Source organism: Syngnathus typhle, linkage group LG11 (assembly GCF_033458585.1).
Source record: "Syngnathus typhle isolate RoL2023-S1 ecotype Sweden linkage group LG11, RoL_Styp_1.0, whole genome shotgun sequence".
NCBI lineage: Eukaryota > Metazoa > Chordata > Actinopteri > Syngnathiformes > Syngnathidae > Syngnathus > Syngnathus typhle.
In genome coordinates, this window is record NC_083748.1 from 14,099,766 (window position 1) to 14,117,846 (window position 18,081).

Below are 18,081 nucleotides of genomic sequence, written 5' to 3' on the forward strand. Positions count from 1 at the left end.
GTCCTCCCTCATACGGCGCAATTAACTTATTTTTTAATGTGTCAAAACGAGCACAAGGAGCACAAAAGCATTATATACACATCATCATAGCTAAGCTGACAGGCACATGCGGCAGTCTGTGGAATTGACACAAGAGGCCATTAAGGAGGGTTGAAAACATTCACATCCCAGAAGAAGGAAGCCGAAGAAATACCATCTCCTCTCTTCACTTTTCTTTGTAGGCAATTTCATGACGGACAATAAATAGCTCACATTTAATCAACCGCTTGTATTTTTCATAGCCTCTAGGTATGCTGCCCTGCCCCAAGCCAAACTCTATCTATCTATCTGTCTATCTGTCTATCTATCTGTCTTTGAATGAAAAATCCAATCCAGAGACATGATCCCAAATGAATTGAATTAAAGAGACACAGACGAAGGAGAAAAAAAGGCATTTGCAGAAGTTCCCTGGGGTTAGCGCTAAGCTTTGGTCCTCTAGCCACGTCTTTTGGTCACTACCAACCGTCAACTCGACTCAGCGACACTGACTGGGAATCATCAGTCATATTTGGTTCAAGAGTTCCTGGTGTCGCTTGTAGCGGAGGTTTGACGCCGCCTACAGGTAGTCCAGCTCCAGCGCGTGGCTCAGAGCCTCCAGGTCGGCCCGGCAAGACACCCTCCAGAATGGCATGTTCTTCTAAGGACGCACAAAGGAAGCGTTCTCACGCATCCACTCCGTTCCATGTCATCCAATTGTATTTTTATCATTTCTACAATTCCTTCCCGTGCCACATTTGAACGAGCCTCACCTTCTTGGCCACCGTCTCCTCTTCGCTTCCGTCTCCGACCACCACGTAGACGGCTCTCCTGCCAAACCTCTGAGAAATACGGTCGAAGCAGCTCTCCTTGCCTGCCAAAATAAGACGTCAGCACTTGAAGAAAAGAGAACAACGAGGATGCATTTGTTGGACTCACCGATCTTGGTGGCGCTGTAGATGTTCTCGATGGGAAAGGCGGCCCCCAAACCGTACAGTAGCACTTTGGACAGGGCTGGGACCAGTTGGGTGGTGGTCACCAAGACATTCACGCAGTTGGGCCTGAGAGCACATTGACTCTATTTAATTCACAGTCTGCATTAGAAATAAAGATTGAATAAGAGAAATACTTCATCATTGATGTGACCTTTAACCTATACATAGGCTTAGGCTTAGGGTTACTGCTACTAGGGTTGGGCTTTCAAACACTCAATAAAAGCTCGGTGAAGACAACGTCGGTGAAGTGACCTGGTGCTGATGAGGGCCAGAGCTTTGAGCGCTTGAGTGAGCCACAGGTCGGTGAGGACCTCCATCTCCCGCCGCAGCTGGAGCCACTCCTCCCGCTTGGGACTGCCTAGCAAACCTGACCACCATGGGGCGATACAAGCATCAATATGAGAAGGGGCAGTGGACATTGGTCATCATTGCCTTTCCAAGCCGTAGTGGACGGAAAGGATTCCAAAGTCCTTACCGCCAACATTATTCTTGTAGGCGTTGTAAATCTCCTTGACGCGCCGGTATCGGAAGGCCAGCTTTCTCATCCAGTCCACCCCTCCGTGGACGCCCGAGCCCAGGCACAGGGAGCCGGCCCCCGCCGGGCTCTGGAAGCCGTCCGTCGTGAAATTGTATGTGCTGCAATGCAAACGGGCCACTTCATAGAAATAGCACTCATTCAAAATTGCTGCTGCTGCTGCTTCACTACATTGTTTAACACAGACTGATATGTGTGCAAGTTCCTCATATTTCCATACGGGGACGCAAATGAAGAGCTCATTTCATGCTCAACGGCAATAAGTGGAGAGAAATAAAGCAAACGTCCATACCTCAGGTCCTGACCGTTGTCGTCCGACGCCACGTCATCAATATGAACCTGGTCACATTCCTAACAAAAGGCACAAATGTGGAAAGACAAAAGATTATTCTTACTATTATCTCAATAAAAGCACATTGCAACTCCAAGGAGACAAACAGACAAAACCTATTTTTCCGGTTGTCTTGTTCGCCAGCTCATTTTCCTTGGCAGTGAAAATACAATCCATTTTGTGAATGTGATGTGCAGGTGAAGCCCTTCTTGACAGCCATATTATCAGGCTGCGAGCGCTGACAAGGCCGAGAGCAGCTAATTGCACCTTAAAAGCAGTCGCTGATTAAGAGATTTAAGTCAAGCCTGAAAACAATGAGAAAAGCGAAGAACGGGTTCGCAAATGGCTTAGTTGGCTCCTTTCCCGTCCGTGCCTTCAGTCACTTCTCCGCTAATGTTCCTGTCACTCCTACACTTCATTCATGACCTGAATGTGCATGAATTGTAATTCATTGTTTTACAGGTAGAAGCTTAGCGGCTAATACTAAACATAACAAAACTTGCTGCAGTTTTCATTGACAGTGATATCCAATGAGCAATGTTGAGGAGAAAAAAAAAATGTGGATTTGCATAAATCAAATCCAAAAGGAGTAATAAAATAATAAATAGTGACTTGTTTTCCTCTCACGTTTTCTAATCTTGTCAAATAGAAATTTAAAATAAACTCAGTAGACGTAGATAAAAAGACACACAATGAAGGAAAATGTAAAGCTTGTAAACTATGAAGTCTATTTATTTCAGTGCAGTTTTGTACCACTAGAGGGGGCCAACCTTCCACACTTACGTGAAATGCACTTTTCTTTAACTGTGCTTTTGTTATCTTTATATTTCATATTCATTATTGTACATGCCGCTTTAATTCATTTTGTTACTATTATTAAATGAACATTTTATTAACATGAACTATGCAACATGATCAATAAAGTTTGCATTGATGATCATTTGAAAAAGACTTTTCTGGAGGTATTTATTTCAGGTGATTCTTTAGAAAAGAATCCCAACTTGCCTCCAAATCGTTGAAGAAGAGTCGCGAGTCGGCCAGATTGAAGATCATCTCCTCCATCCACAATCCCAGTGAAACCGCTTTGGAAGAATCCTGCAACCAGATCAGAAGCTAAATGAAGGGGAGGATTCACTTCTGCAAAAAAGAAAAAAAACACAACCACCTGCACTCTTTAATGACAAATAAATCTGCAGCAGACCGACAGCCTTGGAATTATTCCGACGCTCGTGGTCTCAATCTGATTGGATGAGCAATCGTTCATCTTGACAAATGTTCCCGGCCGGCCGGTGCAGGCTGCCAAATTGTGTCGGGTCTGTTGTCCATTGGCTGAATGTCACCTGGCAAGTGTGAATCTGCTTCAACGCTTCTCTGATTCTTAGCGTTATCTCGACGCGCCAGGATGAATTCATTTACACCTTCACACATTGCCCATTTATCAATTTATGTTTTACACACTATTCCCAATGACGTGCACTTGACTCCATTTTTGTCAATTTGCAGGAAGCGTTATTGGACAAATGAACTGAAATCGCATCATATATTCTGTGCAGCGATCGATCGATCGAAAACGATCTACAACAAATTGACAGTTTGCCAAGCGTAGTGAAATATGGCCATGTTCTTTGTACAACAGCAAAATCGATTCAAGAAAGCTGCGTGGGCGCGTCGCCACCCGAGATGACAAAAGCAGTTGTGAGCGCAGATGTGCGGCGCACTTGCAGGGTGGGGCGGGGCGGGGCGGGCGGGGGCAAAAGGTGAACGCCAGATTAGCACATTCACAAGCCAAGTCTCAGAAAGAATGACCCAATTAGAAAATAAACCCTTCTGTATGTACAAATGAAGAGGCAATGATGGAAATAATGTTAAGGGAGGAGGGCACATCACAATGCAGAAGAAGAAGAAGAAGAGATGAATGCCCTTAAGGATGAAGGAGGCGGAGCTGAAGGATTAACAAGGGATTGCTCCTCTCCTCTAATCATTGGAATGATTATCCGTAATCACCCTGTCACACATATAAAAGCCTTTCTTTGATAATCCCGAAGAAGAAAGATTTGAAAAGACTCACACACAGGGAGGGGGTTGTGGCCAAAAGATGAAATGGCATTCAGAGAAAAACAAGGTAGTATGTTTATTTCTTTTTCCATTTGTAAGAACTTTTGTTTCTATTTACTGAAAAAAACACCTCTTTGTACTTTTAGACATTGGAAAAGTTGATTTGTTTTCAATTTGATCATATTTATTTATTTACAATCAACTTTTTTCCAGCTGTCATTGGTTTTGAAATTGTGTTGAGTGGAGTGATTTCTTATCATACCTCCTGCTTCATGGAGACTAACTAACAAATGTCTGACAAGTACATGGATGCATTTGGGGGGGGGGGGGGGGCCTTGGCTCAACCGAGTGACATTGCCGTTAAAGGTTTGACTTGAGTCCAAGTAAGCGTTGGTGCAGGTTCCAGTGGAGACGGGTTTGGGCTCTAGGAACTAATCAGGAATTTTTGGAATACGAGTCACATTTCAACACTCTGCAGGCCATTTTTTGTTCTTCTGCTGCTCTACCGAAGGTTCGGTGAGGTGGAAAAAAAAAACAACCAAAAAAACGGAAGAGGAAAAGAGAAGGATAATAATAACAGCATGCAGCATGAGGCCATTACCGACCGAGCCGGCTGTCAAACCCCCGTCAGCCTTGCGTCGAGCTGCAGGGGGACCGTGAGAATTCAAAACACCACATTTGGGGCCAATAGCAAGAAACGCACCACTCTCCGCACCCCCTCGGTCGCTCCCGTGTTATGTAAAACGTCCTGCTGGCTGTCAATCATACTGCAGGAAGCCGGCGTAGCTAAACAAGCTGCGTTATGAAAAGAAACAACGCAAAGCAGGCAGCCAGCCAGCCAGCCAGCCAGCCAGCCAGCCAGCCAGCCAGCGTGTGAAACGCTTCACAAATGTCCACTGCAGGATATGCATATAGCCAACATTCGCTACTCATATGTATTGATTGATTGATATGTATGATTCTATTTATGGGTACATTTTCCATTTTATGAAACCCATTAGTTGTACAATTGTTTTTGCCAGTTCAACAACTAACCGTCGCTGAAATATTTCACACGTGAATGTCAGTGAAGGAAAGTTTGAAAAGGGAGCGGGTGGGTTGGTTTTAAAAGAGGTGCGTGTTGTGATGGTACCTTGCCAAATCTTGAGGAGAAGGTCCCCGTGAGGAGCGAGTGGAAAATAATGATGGTTTCATCCAGGTCCCAGATAAACACCCGCTGCAGTGAAATAACACACGTTGTAGCATTAACCTCAGAAGAACAGAGTGCGCTGTGTGGGGAAAGGCAAAAACAAAAGCACCCTCGTGTTCCTCAAACATCTCTTTTGACAGATTATTCCAAATCGACAAGGCTTATTACGCATGAACGGATGGACGGATGGCAGGTCGGTCACTTGGTTAGTTGGTTGGTTGCAAGATGTTTACCTCAATGTCAGCATCCAAAGGTGGCGCCGGGTCAGTGACTTTTTTCCTCCCCCTCAACTTGGCGTCGGAGCCCCTCCGCATGGACACGGTGCCCCTCTCGCTCTCCTCTTTACCTGGAGTGGGGGGGCTAGGCGGTGGCTGGTATTCTCCTAGGGGGGGGACACAAAACACACTGACATGCAATACCTCCTAAAAGTTCGGGAAATCCAATCGGGCTTGTCTAAGCTTCACTTGATACACCATTGAGGCACTTCATGTCATTGCATATCCATGTATCGCGGCACACCTACGTACGTACCCGTGTGAGACTCTGGGCTGTGATTGGGGAACATGACACTGTGCTCCAGATGCTGATAGGCTAACGGGGTGCTGATGGAGGCGGGGCTGATGTTGCTGCTGCTCAGGTACGGGCTGTTGTAGTGATGCGAGTTGTAATACGGCGAGTATTGACTCTGACTGTAGTTGGAATAGGCTGAAAACTCCTGCCATACAAGCATGAACACACACAAACAAAGTGGGGGATAAAATTACAAAATACGTATTTTGATATCATTCCGCTTTTTTTTTCCATTCGAGGAAGACCATTTGTCAACTGCAAAATGATTCGTACCTCTGAAAATGACATTTGAGGACATATGGAGGACACACTCACTTGCTGCGTGGGGTTGAATGGCGTAGAGGTGGAGATGGCGTGGCCGCCTTGGAAAATGCCCGGGGAAATGCCTCCACCTGAGAAAGCACCCAAGTTTCAAATGAAGATTGTGATCAGTCATCATTTATAACATTGATGGTGGGGGGGGGAATTTATGTTTGACACGCAACAATAACCACGCAGGTGCTTCTCTAATCAAGTCAGGGCAGGCAGCTCATTTTCTCTCCCGCTTCTCAGATGGATTGTATCTCTTGCAATCTTCTCACCTCCGCACATGGAAAGAATTGCCACATTTGTTTGTGTTTGTGATGGGAGGTGTGTAGATTCACACGGTGAGAGAGCACTTTGGAGGATTTATGACAGCAGCTGCCTTTGCTTTGCAAGCTCAAAGGCAGGCCGGGCCGGGCCGGGCCGGGCCGGGCCTGGAAATGGGCCCAGAGTGTCGGCATCTTTGTTAGAAATAATCTCAACTTGGTCTTCCCTCATAGCAATCCATTTCGGATGCAATACTAACAACACCATCGCTCGTTCAAATCCTGACTCTCGCTTTAATAATTGGCAAATGACTACCAAACAATGAGTCACTGGAAGTCCCTCAACGATCTTCCAAAAAGATTTGGAGCAAAAAAAGCGTAAACACATAAAAGAAATGAGTCCCACAAGGACAACTTCAGACACCCCGCAAACATCTGAGACATTTTATGACCGTGTTGTTCATTAACACAATCAAATATTCACACACATCATTTTTGTTGCTTTGGAAGGCAACGTGCTTGCATTGCAGGCTTTGTGCCGTCCGTCCGTCCGTCCGTCTGTGTGTTTAGAGAAATATTTACATTCCTGCATAATGTCTGACATGTGTCTCCTCCACAAAAGAAAAGAGACGTGGAAAAGGACAAATGTGGCAGTATGACATTTCAGTCATGCCAATTCATCAAATGGCCGTAACATCTGCAACGTTGCCAAACCATGGATTCGCATTTGGAGTCGCGGCAAAGCAAATTGCCGGTGGTTGGCTGGCCACTCGTAAAAGAAACAAAAGAAAAGAAAAGAAAAGACGAACTGACCAACGGAAGGAAATGTCCCTTGTCGCACATCAGGTCAATTTCACACTGCTTTCAAAGTCTCGGGGTTCAGGGTGTGTGCGAGCGACATTTTGATGGGAGCCTCTTGAAGCTCTTTTGTTTTCCTCACTCCATCCAGTCCTTTCCCTCTCTGTCTGTTTTCTCACTTTCCCTCCCTCCCTCCGTCCTCGCCATGCCTGTTGTGCTGTTGGCCTGAGCGGGACCACGGGGGCGTGGACTGACCCTGAGAAAGGAGGAGGTGGGCTCAGTATGGCCGGGAGGGGGGGGGGGGGGGGACATGGAGATGTTTGACGCCAAGAGTCCAGACCGCAGCTAATGGGGAACAGGTGTGGGAGGCCGGCCGGCCGGCCGGCCGGCCGCCGGGAGGTCACGCGAACCGGGACAAGAGGTGAGGAGGGAGACGGAGGCTGTTTCCAAAGCAAAGCAAAGCAAAGCCGCTCATGGCGACCACTTCCAGCTCGGACGGTGGCTCGATGCAGCCAGCGTGGAAGCGTGCATGCTCACCGTGCGCGTGCGAGTAGCCGTAGATGCTCTGAGCGGCGGGGGCGCTGCTGAAGTTGGAGTAGCCCAAAAGCCCCGTCTGGCCTGGCGACTGGCTCAGGCCCTCCTCTGTCTTGATGTCTGTGCGCGCACAAGAAAAGAGACAACTTGATGACTTTCAATTCAGAACTGAATGTGACTTTGGTTCGGTGCACACTCACTGTAGGATGGCACCGTGTAGCCTTGCGTGTGATGCGTGTAAGGGCTGTAGGCTCCGGCGGCTTGGAGGCCGGGGCTGTACTGGCTTTGTCCGTACGCCGCCATCGTGCCGTCCGCCATAAAAGTCAAGCTGGAGAAATCGGAAGTCAAACCTCAAGATTGGGATGGAGACCATCGACAAACTTTGCCGCCGTGCTATGGTAAAGAGGTTGGAGACAGAAATGAACTTGATCCAAATCTCACCACTTGAGGCTTTGAAGGAGCTTCCACTCAACAATGAGAAGCCCTGCAAAAAACACCAGGATTAAGTACAGGTTCACACGATCAATGCAAAAACAAACGGAATAAACAAATGGATCAATATTCCATCCGTCCATTTGCGACAACAGGGTAGTCACGCGCTGCCCGCACACAAGTCAAGCAAGTGCACTCTTAGAGCATCAGCAACTCTAATTAAAGATGGGTAACTCAAATCATCAAGTTTGTAAAAATAAAATAGTTCTGCTACATTGGGAGGCACAAATGAACTGCTACTGTAGCCTCCCACTTGTCAAGCAAGGTCTCACCTGTTGTCGAAAGAGAGAGCCCGGTCCACTTTTGCCTCCTGTTAGCACGGCTCCTGTTGAAAGAGCACAAAAAGTTAATCTGTCAATCTCTGAGAAACAACCAGGACCCCTTGCACATGTCAAAGTGCAAGGGAGGTCTGCTCAGAAACCTCTTGACATCAGCTGCACCGCTTTGTAACACACGCCCACACCCACACACACTCTACATTGACAAAGGCGTGTGTGTGATCCCAAAGACATTTCCTGCTTAAGGGCGAGTCCTGCGAGAAACCATGGGAACGGCGGAAGACCGGAGGGAGGACAAGTGGAAGCTCAGCTGAGACGTGGCAGGCAGAAGGATGAAACTCAAGCTAAAACAAACTCAGCAGGCCTGTGGCCAGGTCATAGAGGAAGGAGGGGGGCACAAGGTCAAGTCCCACAATAGTTCACCTGAGTCTCACGCTCACCGCGATAGGGATTTTTCTCGCCTTGTTCCATTTGGACGGACGGATGGATTTGACTTGGGTAAGTATGCTATTAGGTTAAAGATGAAGGACTACGTGGGCATGGAGAGCCACAGGCACTGATGCACTGTGTGGATGGAAGAAGGTCAAAAAGTGAAAGACAAAATGAAAACACGTAAAGAGCATGGAACATGAGTCCAAGCTTCCATTTAGCTTTTACCATGTCGCTACTATTTTTCGTTATTAAAACATGTAAGGAGAAGAAGAAAAAAAGTCTCCTGCAATGGATCATTGCGTCCAGGATAATTGATTTGATATGTGGTGACATTTCAAGACCACCTGCTTGGGAAGAACTTGCTCATTGCCATCTAAACGTCAACTTTATTTGAAATGAGTGAATTTATGATATGTTCCCAGCTGACTGACGAATCACGTACTTACTTTTTTCACTGCTCAGCTGCGGCCCTTAAAAGCTCATCATTTTAGTCGGCCAAGTCTCTTGTGCCGACTCATTCTTCATTCATCTTTTATTGTGTTTACTTGCTTTGTGCATGTGTGAGCGTGCGTGCGTGCGTGCGTGCTGAGTCAGCTCTCCAAACGGCTATACGCCTCAGTGACCCCATCGATACTTTGACCTTTTTTATTGAAAAGTCTCCATCAGCGGCCTGACAAGGTGAACCCGCCGGGCCGTGCTTGTGCCATATGGAAGCCCACCTGGAAGCCTCCATTTGGACACACCGCCCTACGGGTGGGCTGCATTGGGGAGCTGTGTGTGCGCACCCCCGTGTGTGTGTGTGTGTGTGTGTGTGTGTGTGTGTGTGTGTGTGTGTGTGTGTGTGTTCCCCAGCATGCACAGAGCCTCTTTATTTGCCTGATAAAAGAAAGACAAAGAACAAGGGGTAACACAAGTGTGCTAGTCCCTCGTGGAACAGCTGCTGCTGCTGCTGCTGCTGCTGCTGCTGCTGCTGCTGCTGCTGCTGCTGCTGCTGCTGCTGCTGCTGCTGCTGCTGCTGCTGCTGCTGCTGCTGCTGCTGCTGCTGCTGCTGCTGCTGCTGCTGCTGCTGCTGCCCACTGTTTTCTTTGTGCATCCAGCACCCAACAACTAAGTGGTTTTTCAAGGTCCGAGTTGTTGCTGGCATTGTATATTCTTGTATCGTGAATCGATCTCGTAAAATGATCAGTTGGTCAGATATCATGGAAAAGCACAGTGTTGTCTGGATTTGCAGACTTTTACAACACAGCCATTAACCTTCGAAAAACAGCTGTAACTTGTTCCTCTTGCGTTTAACGGCGTAATTGTATTTTTGTTCGAAATCCTACTAAATGATGGAGTTCCATCATTCTTTGTTCCGTCGACACTTGAGGTCCATTGCAGCATTTTTCATGCAATGCAACAGCCAGAAAGTTTATTGACATCAACCCTCAATGAGGGAAAACTTGAGCAACCGGCTGAAGCGGCGACAAATCCCTCGACTCGCAAATTTTTCCTCGAGCTATCCAAGCGGGGAGAGGGGGGGCTCGCTAATGCCTTTCACCGCGGCGACAGATGCTTTCGGAAAGATGGCCCAACTTGGACTGGTTTCAATAAATCTTCGGAGAGCGCTGAACCTGCTACAAACCCGGTGTAAATCTATCTCACACCGTTTCTACTTAGGCCTGCTTTGTCTCCTTCTAACTGAAGTCATCAAATCGCTAACTGGCACTACAGGCAACCTTTATACGCAAGAAGGCAAATCAGCATTGCTTTACATATGTACGTAATAACAAGTCAAATCACAAAGGGATGAAAAATCAAGATCAAATCCTGTTGAAGCAAGATAAACAAGTCCAGCGTGAAAACCCCACCCCGATAAAAAGGCTCATAACAGGCAGGCAGGCAGGCAGGCAGGCAGGCAGGCACTACTTTTGTGGAGATGAAGATTCTCAACTCATTCCAATATCGTTCCTTGGCAAAACACTACGTCCAAACAAAGCCCTTCAAGTGATTTCCAGGTTTCATTCATGACAAGGATCCCTGAAATAGGGGCTAAGTGATAATGGTACCAGACCAGCTGGCAGCCCCGGCGCACCCTCCCTCCCACCCGTCCAGTCCAGTCCAGTCAGATGGTGGTCCCACTCACAGGTGAGCAACATCTGGTGCACTCAGATGGAGAGAGACGGAGGTCGCACGCACACTTGCACGCTTTCCTGAATTCACTTAGCCGCACGCACTCACCCACAGACGCACACACACACACACACACACACACATACACACACACGTGCACACGGCATTAGATGTTCTAAATACACAGCGCAGAATAATACTCCAAAAGTTATTGATGAATCGATTTTCCTGATCAGAAAAATGCGATAACATTTTCAAAATGTGTCTGTAATCAAGAACATTTCTTTTTCAAAACTTCTAATTGACGCTCGTTCATTCATTAAAGAGAGAGAGTAAGTTGTAAGCCAAATTGGAATGACTTTTATACAAGCAGCTCGTGTACTAACAATTTATGATCAGAGAAAACACACTGGTGGAGCAAAATGCAATAAGTACATGCATATATGCGCGAGTCTATAAAATCCAAGAAGGAAAAACGGTTGAGGGAAAAAAAAAAAAACGCTGAAGCAAAATTCAGACACCTAAAAAAAATAATCCCCCAGCCACAGCCTCTTATTACGTTTCAGTGGAAAGTAAAGATTATTATCTGTGCATGCGGGTGGGGAAGGGGGGGGGTTAATGTTTGTATGCAAAGGAGGTGCTGCAATGTGGATCAGAGGGGGCGGGGCGCTTGTCAAACAAATTGATTAACAAAAAGTGGCTCAATACAACCCTTTTTTTTACTTGTTCACTAAAGAGTTCACCATAACAAAATTCCTATGAAAGTGTTTAGACGATAGCCATTGAGACCGCCGACATCTTATCATTGGCCAATGAATAGCACAAATAAATCAAAGCAAATTTGCAAGTGCATGGTAGCGTCATCCATCCAGGTAAATGAGAAACGGCTAAAGAATGGAAAAAGCAGCCGCAGCCGCCGCCGCCATGCTTTTCCCAAATATTATCTTAACTGCAATTGCTGTGTATCGTTTACCCCTTTTATAGAATCAGCCCTGCTTACCTAAATACAAGACATGAATCAGCGTGCTCTGCGGCTGACATGTAATCTCTTTACGACACCTTTCACACATTTAGAGCCGGAGCTGACGGAGCAGAGCGACTGTGAAGTGTTCCCTGGCTAACACCAGGGCTGTGTTGGGAATGGCTCTCAATGCGCTCGATAGAAGACAAGTGTTCCAAAAGCACACTCTTTTTGAGTTGACTTATTACTCTGACTGAACTGTACAGGGAATTCTCACTTCTCTCCCTATACAGTGATTAGTGACTTGTGTATGTACATACTACATGCGTATCTTCATTCCATTACCATGCTGATAACAAAATGAATTTAGGCCATTGATCATTCAAGGTGGCGTATGATTGGAGGGAGAGGGAACGAGGAGCCAGCGTATGATGCGCAGCAATGAATCACGCAGCGAGTCATATTTGCAAAGTGAGATGTAAAAGAAATGAGGAAGCACGAACTCCCTGTGAAAATATTTATCATTCCACAAAGGCTTGGCTTACAGAGGGCTTTGGAATTAATTTGTGTTTTCTTGAGGGGGGAGGCAGGGGGGTGGGGCGCTAAAGCTGCTGGGGTGACGGACGGGATGTCTTACAGGATGGGGAATTCTCAGAGCAGCAGAGCTTTTCGGGGCTTATTCACAATTTATTAGAGACAGTAATAAGAACCATGAAGGCTTATGGAGGGTTTCGGGGCGCAAGGTGAGCTGGTGTGTGCATGTGTGTGTGCGTGTGGCTCGGAGCTGGCTGATTGCTGGGAGGTCGGTGGAGGGAGGGAGGGAGGTAGGTCCCACTACAGACTCCATAAACTTGAGGCCTGACGATGTTATTAGGAGACAAACCACAGCATTAAATCAAACAGCAGCCAGTGGGTAGACTAACACCTTTGGTATTTGCACACCTTACACACACCACGATGCAGCTGTCTGTGAAGGGGGTATACAAGGAGATTTCAGGTTTGAGCATGTGTCACAGCGAGATGAACGTGATCTTATAAACGCTTATGGAAAGCCATTTGAGCATTTACCTAGCGTGGTATATATTAGTTGAAGGTCCATGCACTAGTACACTCGCATTCACAAAAATGAGCACTATATGATGAATACGACATTTTTAGCACTTCACTACTAATAAAGGAAGTGCACGAGTGCACAGTGTTGCCTCATTAGTATAGTAGTTGGATGACAAAGTTGAGTGTGCAGAAATACAAGAAGTAGTGGGGCAAAAGCGTCGCCTTGTCTTGTCATTCTTCTAGTGCATGAGAGCGTGTGAAACTCGGCGATATCCGATAAGGTAAATGCTCAACTGCCGTTCTATAATTGCTTCCTTTTCAAACTTGGAAAAAGTCCCCTAGATTTGCTAGATAAACAACATCATTATAGCTTCACGTTTTGCATGTTGTTGTTTGGTTTTTTTTTGTGCGCGGCTATGAAATATATTTTGCTTTTTAAGAATCGAGATACATCGTTTTTGTTGGGCAACGATTAACATGGGAGTTTAAAATCAGGGGATGTTTGAGAATATTTGCCATGTTCCACATCACGTCCTGAGTGTTGTTAGTCACCTAAATGTTGAACAGAGGCTGTGATTTACCCAAGTCAATTTCCTTGTTTGGCATGCTCAAACATGGCCAATCAAAAACTCTTGAATCTTGAATAAATGCAGCATCTGCATTCAAAAATAGCTTTTAACACCCAATTTTCTATCACACTCGAAAAATCCAAAATTCCCATCAACCAAAGTTCCTAGTAACACAATGTCTCCCTTGTGCAGTAAAATAAGGCAAATGGAGTACTAATAGAAACAAGCCGGCCTACTGAAAAAGGTTAAACACATTATGAAATAAATGTTATTACATCAGTCAGTCAGTACTCAGTATTATTCTCATGATAAGATACATCTCCTACGTGTAGGTTGCTTTTAAAACATTTCTGTGCAGACGACAAAAACCTTTCAAGCCACAATCTTAATCAATGTAATATTAATACTTATAATGACACGATATAGATGACACTTATGAGTGAATGCATATCGATAAATTGTAAAGTGCATAAAGATAAAGAGCAAGTGAGCTACTGCGGACTTGAGATACAAAAACGCTTAGTGACGCTCTGCTGATTAAATAAAGATCGGTGCATGGAAGCGGACGGCTGTCAAGTAGGAGTCTGAGTGCAATTTTCTGTGTGGCCAAATGTTGGTCAGTCCACAAATTCAACACGTGAACACACACACACACACACACACTCCTCCAAAAACGAATGTATGTGTTTGGGTTGTGTTTTGTATTCTTCTGAGGTTTATTGCGCTCAGAGCAAATACTCTGGTGGCTCATATGGGCCTTAAATGAACCGCCCTTCATACGGACTGGATTATTACAAGGAGTCTGTATCAGCACTTTGGCCAAACACGTAGTCATTAAATAAAAATTAATTGGGGGTGGGAGAGGGCAAAAACAGGGTCAAAACATTCATTCATATAAATTGATATAGTGCCTTTTAACCGATACCTAGATTCAAATGGTTACATAAATGTATGCTTACACAAAAGTTTTACACACACACACACACACAAGTTTAGAAAACAAAAATAACAAAAATAAAAATCTAAATATCTAGAAAGAAAGCTTTCTTTTACAACGTTTTTCATTAAAAAGTCGCTTGTATGATTTTTGCCCCAGAAAAAAAAACGCATCATTTCCACCTTTGAACACAATCAGTTTTTCTATTTTGTTATTTGTGCTCATTGTTCTGAATTGTAATATTGTGTCTTTTTTAACATTCTGATTTATAACGATAAAAGGCGTCTATATAAATGATGCCATTGATGTTTCATTATGATGCCATTACAGTAACCTAAACATTTGTAAGCATTTATATATATATATACACTACCGTTCAAAAGTTTGGGGTCACAAAATTGTTTGGGTGACCCCAAACCTTTGAACGGTAGTGTATATATTTATTTAGATAATTATTTATAGATTATATATATAATCTTCCGTGTAAAAAAAATCTTATAATATATATGTATACTTATATTCATAGGTTATATATAATCTTATACAAATATAAAATTGAATTTATAATATTTAATTCATATTATTTTATTATAATAATATTTACACTACCGTTCAAAAGTTTGGGGTCACAAAATTGTTTGGGTGACCCCAAACTTTTGAACGGTAGTGTATATAATCATTGTTATTATTATTATTATTATTATTATTATTATTATTATTATTATTATTATTATTGTTAATTTGATAGTTTAGATGGAAATGAATAACATCCACAATTAAATGTCGCTCGAAGGTAAGATGATGTAGTAATTGTGGAAATATGATGTCGCCTTTACATTTGGTGGATGACACACTGCAACACTAGAAAAAGTCAATATAGGAGGATGAAGGGCTCTTTACTCTTTACATTGTCTGTCGTCAACACTTAAAGATGAATAAGCACTCATGAATGGGTTGGCCGCTTGCTTACCATCATTTTGCGCGAGGAGGTCGTGGGGAGCAAATCCGAATATCCATGTGCAAAAATCAGCGTTAACAAACGACAAGAACAAGAACAACAACCGTCCGTCCGTCCGTCCGCCCGGCTGCAATTTGTGGCAGTCTTGCGCGCACTCCTCAGCCGAGTGTTCCTCGTTCCGCAGCTTGCTTGCGTGCGTTGATGCGTGCGTGCACGAAGCGTATTTGCTTTGGCAGAGACAGGGAAGTCTCGTTAAGTAAATGCACGCACGCACTTATCTCGCTGCTCCTCCCTCCCACTCTCAGTGCGCGCGCGCGCACCATCCTCCTCCTCCTCCTCCTCCTCCTCCTCCTCCTCGCCACACTTTTTCTCTTCTTCTCCAATCTTTGTTTGGGATCTTTGTTTGGTTAAGAGCTCTTCAGCTGCTTGTTTACACAAACAAAAAGCTCTCCGTCCACACGCCAGATGGAATGATTTGTTAGTTTGTGATAAATAACTGTGAGCAATGTGTGCGCGCGTGCGTGCGTGTGCTGGCAATGGAATGGAAGTGTAAACTACACTATCAAAAGGTCTCTTATGTGTGTGTGTGTGTGTTTATTTAATCCATTGATAATGATTAAAAGCGTTCTCTTGTTTTAAATACTCTTGAATGTCTTTGATGAAAATCGTTTTCTATCAAAGTGCTGTCATTTCTTTCAAATGAAAGTCATTCTATTTTTTCGTTTAATAAAGGTTATGTAGTTTGCACTCGGTCGGAATGTCGTGTTTTTCTAAAAAAGTGTTGTTGCCTCTGTGATTGGATATCAACTGTTCTTGTTACTGTTACTGCCGGATCGTTTGTTTGCTCTGAAATACCGCTATTGTTGTCGTCATGAAAACGTCCTAATCCGATAAAGCACCAGAATCTGTGAAATGGCACATTTGGCTTGAACCTGCTGTCATTTCTGTTGTCGTCATGGTCGTCTAATTGCATTTCGGATCAAATTGCCATTGGAGAGGATTTGCTTCAATCTTGTCAACAAAGTTGCTATCAAAGTGCTCTATTGTCTTCATTTTGGGATTTGACATATATCAGATATCTTCGTCTTTCTTTATACCTTAGTTTCAACCTCCGAAAGTTTCTCCTCACCAAATATTGACGTTGAAATAATTGGACATTGATGTGACTGCTTCATCAATTTGCATTTAATTGAAAGGGAGAGCCTGGAGCTCATCACCTGCGCACGTGTGAGGAGATGTCAAACACGCCTGGAGGTTACCAAAGCGGGTCGCGCACACACACACACACACTGCTCATCAAGCAGAGATCTAAAAAGCTCGTCCACTACTGTCTGTCATGATTGTGAGGAGGCGTGACACGGACCCTCGGCCCCTCGGCCCCTCGGCCCCTCGGCCCCTCGGCCCCTCGGCCCCTCGGCCCCTCGGCCCCTCGGCCCCTCGGCCCCTCGGCCCCTCGGCCCCTCGGCCCCTCGGCCTTGTTTGTCCAGTAGCGCGGATGTGCCGTATTGTGTAACACGAGCACCGGTGTGTTGGACCTGCTAGCACTCAGCAGGAAGCAGAAGAGGCTGGCTAACATCCCTGCACCCTTCCACGCTGCGGCCCATCTTGGGCGGGATATCGCATTCGGCTGAAAATAAAGAGGAAAGGGGAGCAAATGAGTGGTAAGGAAATGCTCGTGAAATGTCATCCGTGTCTTTTAGTAAGAGTCAGCACAAAATAGCAATTGGCACTTTTGATCCTTGGTGCTTTTCCTTCATCTGTAGTTGTAGCAGCTGCCAATGAGAAAAGATAGATACAAATAAAATACGTACAATAAGAAAATCAAAGATGAAATCTAGATGATGGCAAAGTACAAATAGGACAATACTGACGGATGAATGGCAAGCATTTGGCTTTTGAGAATTGCATTCACCCATTTGAATTTGATTGGCTTTGGCCCTCCACTATGTGAAGAAAGGCTTGTACAAGGGAGACGGGACATTGACACTCAAAAGGTCACTTGAAAATACTACCATTGGAAACATGCCATGGCCCTCACAATAGCACCTTTGAAGAGATGCTCAAGAGGAAATCTCTCGACTTGCGCACGACATGTTTTCCAGAAGTCGTGCGCAAAATGACGCCAAACCGGGGGAAGTACCGCCGCCCGGACACCGAGGCAGTCGGTGCAGAGCACGGCGGAATGCGCGCAGGAGAAATAAAAGCCGCTATTGTCTCGCTCTTCCTCCCGTCGGCCATCTGTCCATCATCCTGGCAGCTGGCAGCCACACTCCCTTTTCCTTTCCAAACACACACACACACACACGCTCTCTTTACATTTATCGTGTGTTAAGATGCCACAAGTTAAGCACGTTGCGCCGAGCTCACCTAATCGTTACGAGGCCGAGTGACACGGCAGCGCTCGCTCGGCAAAGGGAGGGCCGGAGCATAGAAACAAACGCATGGGCAAGTTATATGCCACGAGACAAATAAAGGCACAAGTACAAGGCAGTCAGACATGTCGGCTCATGGTATCGCTTGTACAAGTCTCCAGTCCAAACATGAGCAAAAGAAAGAAATATATAGGACATGCATATTGGCTATGGAACATCAATAGATCAGTGAGGTCGAGTTGCAGACCAGAGCCTACTCTGCGTTACACTCTGTGCCCACCCCCCGCCGCGTGTCTCTGGAATGTGGAAATGATTGCCTTCATTTC

At 45.2% G+C, this 18,081-nt stretch overlaps 1 protein-coding gene across 1 annotated transcript; it reads right to left on the reverse strand.

Moving 5' to 3' along the window:
- Positions 1 to 11: 11 nt before the first annotated feature.
- eya2 (EYA transcriptional coactivator and phosphatase 2) lies at positions 12 to 15,634 on the reverse strand. Its single transcript, XM_061292185.1, has 16 exons — positions 15,396 to 15,634; positions 8,356 to 8,408; positions 8,033 to 8,075; positions 7,792 to 7,919; positions 7,595 to 7,711; positions 6,006 to 6,082; positions 5,652 to 5,835; positions 5,354 to 5,502; positions 5,064 to 5,147; positions 2,882 to 2,971; positions 1,838 to 1,896; positions 1,486 to 1,646; positions 1,263 to 1,377; positions 955 to 1,076; positions 789 to 889; positions 12 to 676 (listed from the first exon to the last, which is right to left on the reverse strand). Exons 4-16 carry the CDS (start codon positions 7,907 to 7,909, stop codon positions 596 to 598), a joined length of 1,458 nt encoding a protein of 485 aa, XP_061148169.1. The 5' UTR covers positions 7,910 to 7,919; positions 8,033 to 8,075; positions 8,356 to 8,408; positions 15,396 to 15,634; the 3' UTR covers positions 12 to 595.
- Between the last annotated feature and the right edge of the window lie 2,447 nt (positions 15,635 to 18,081).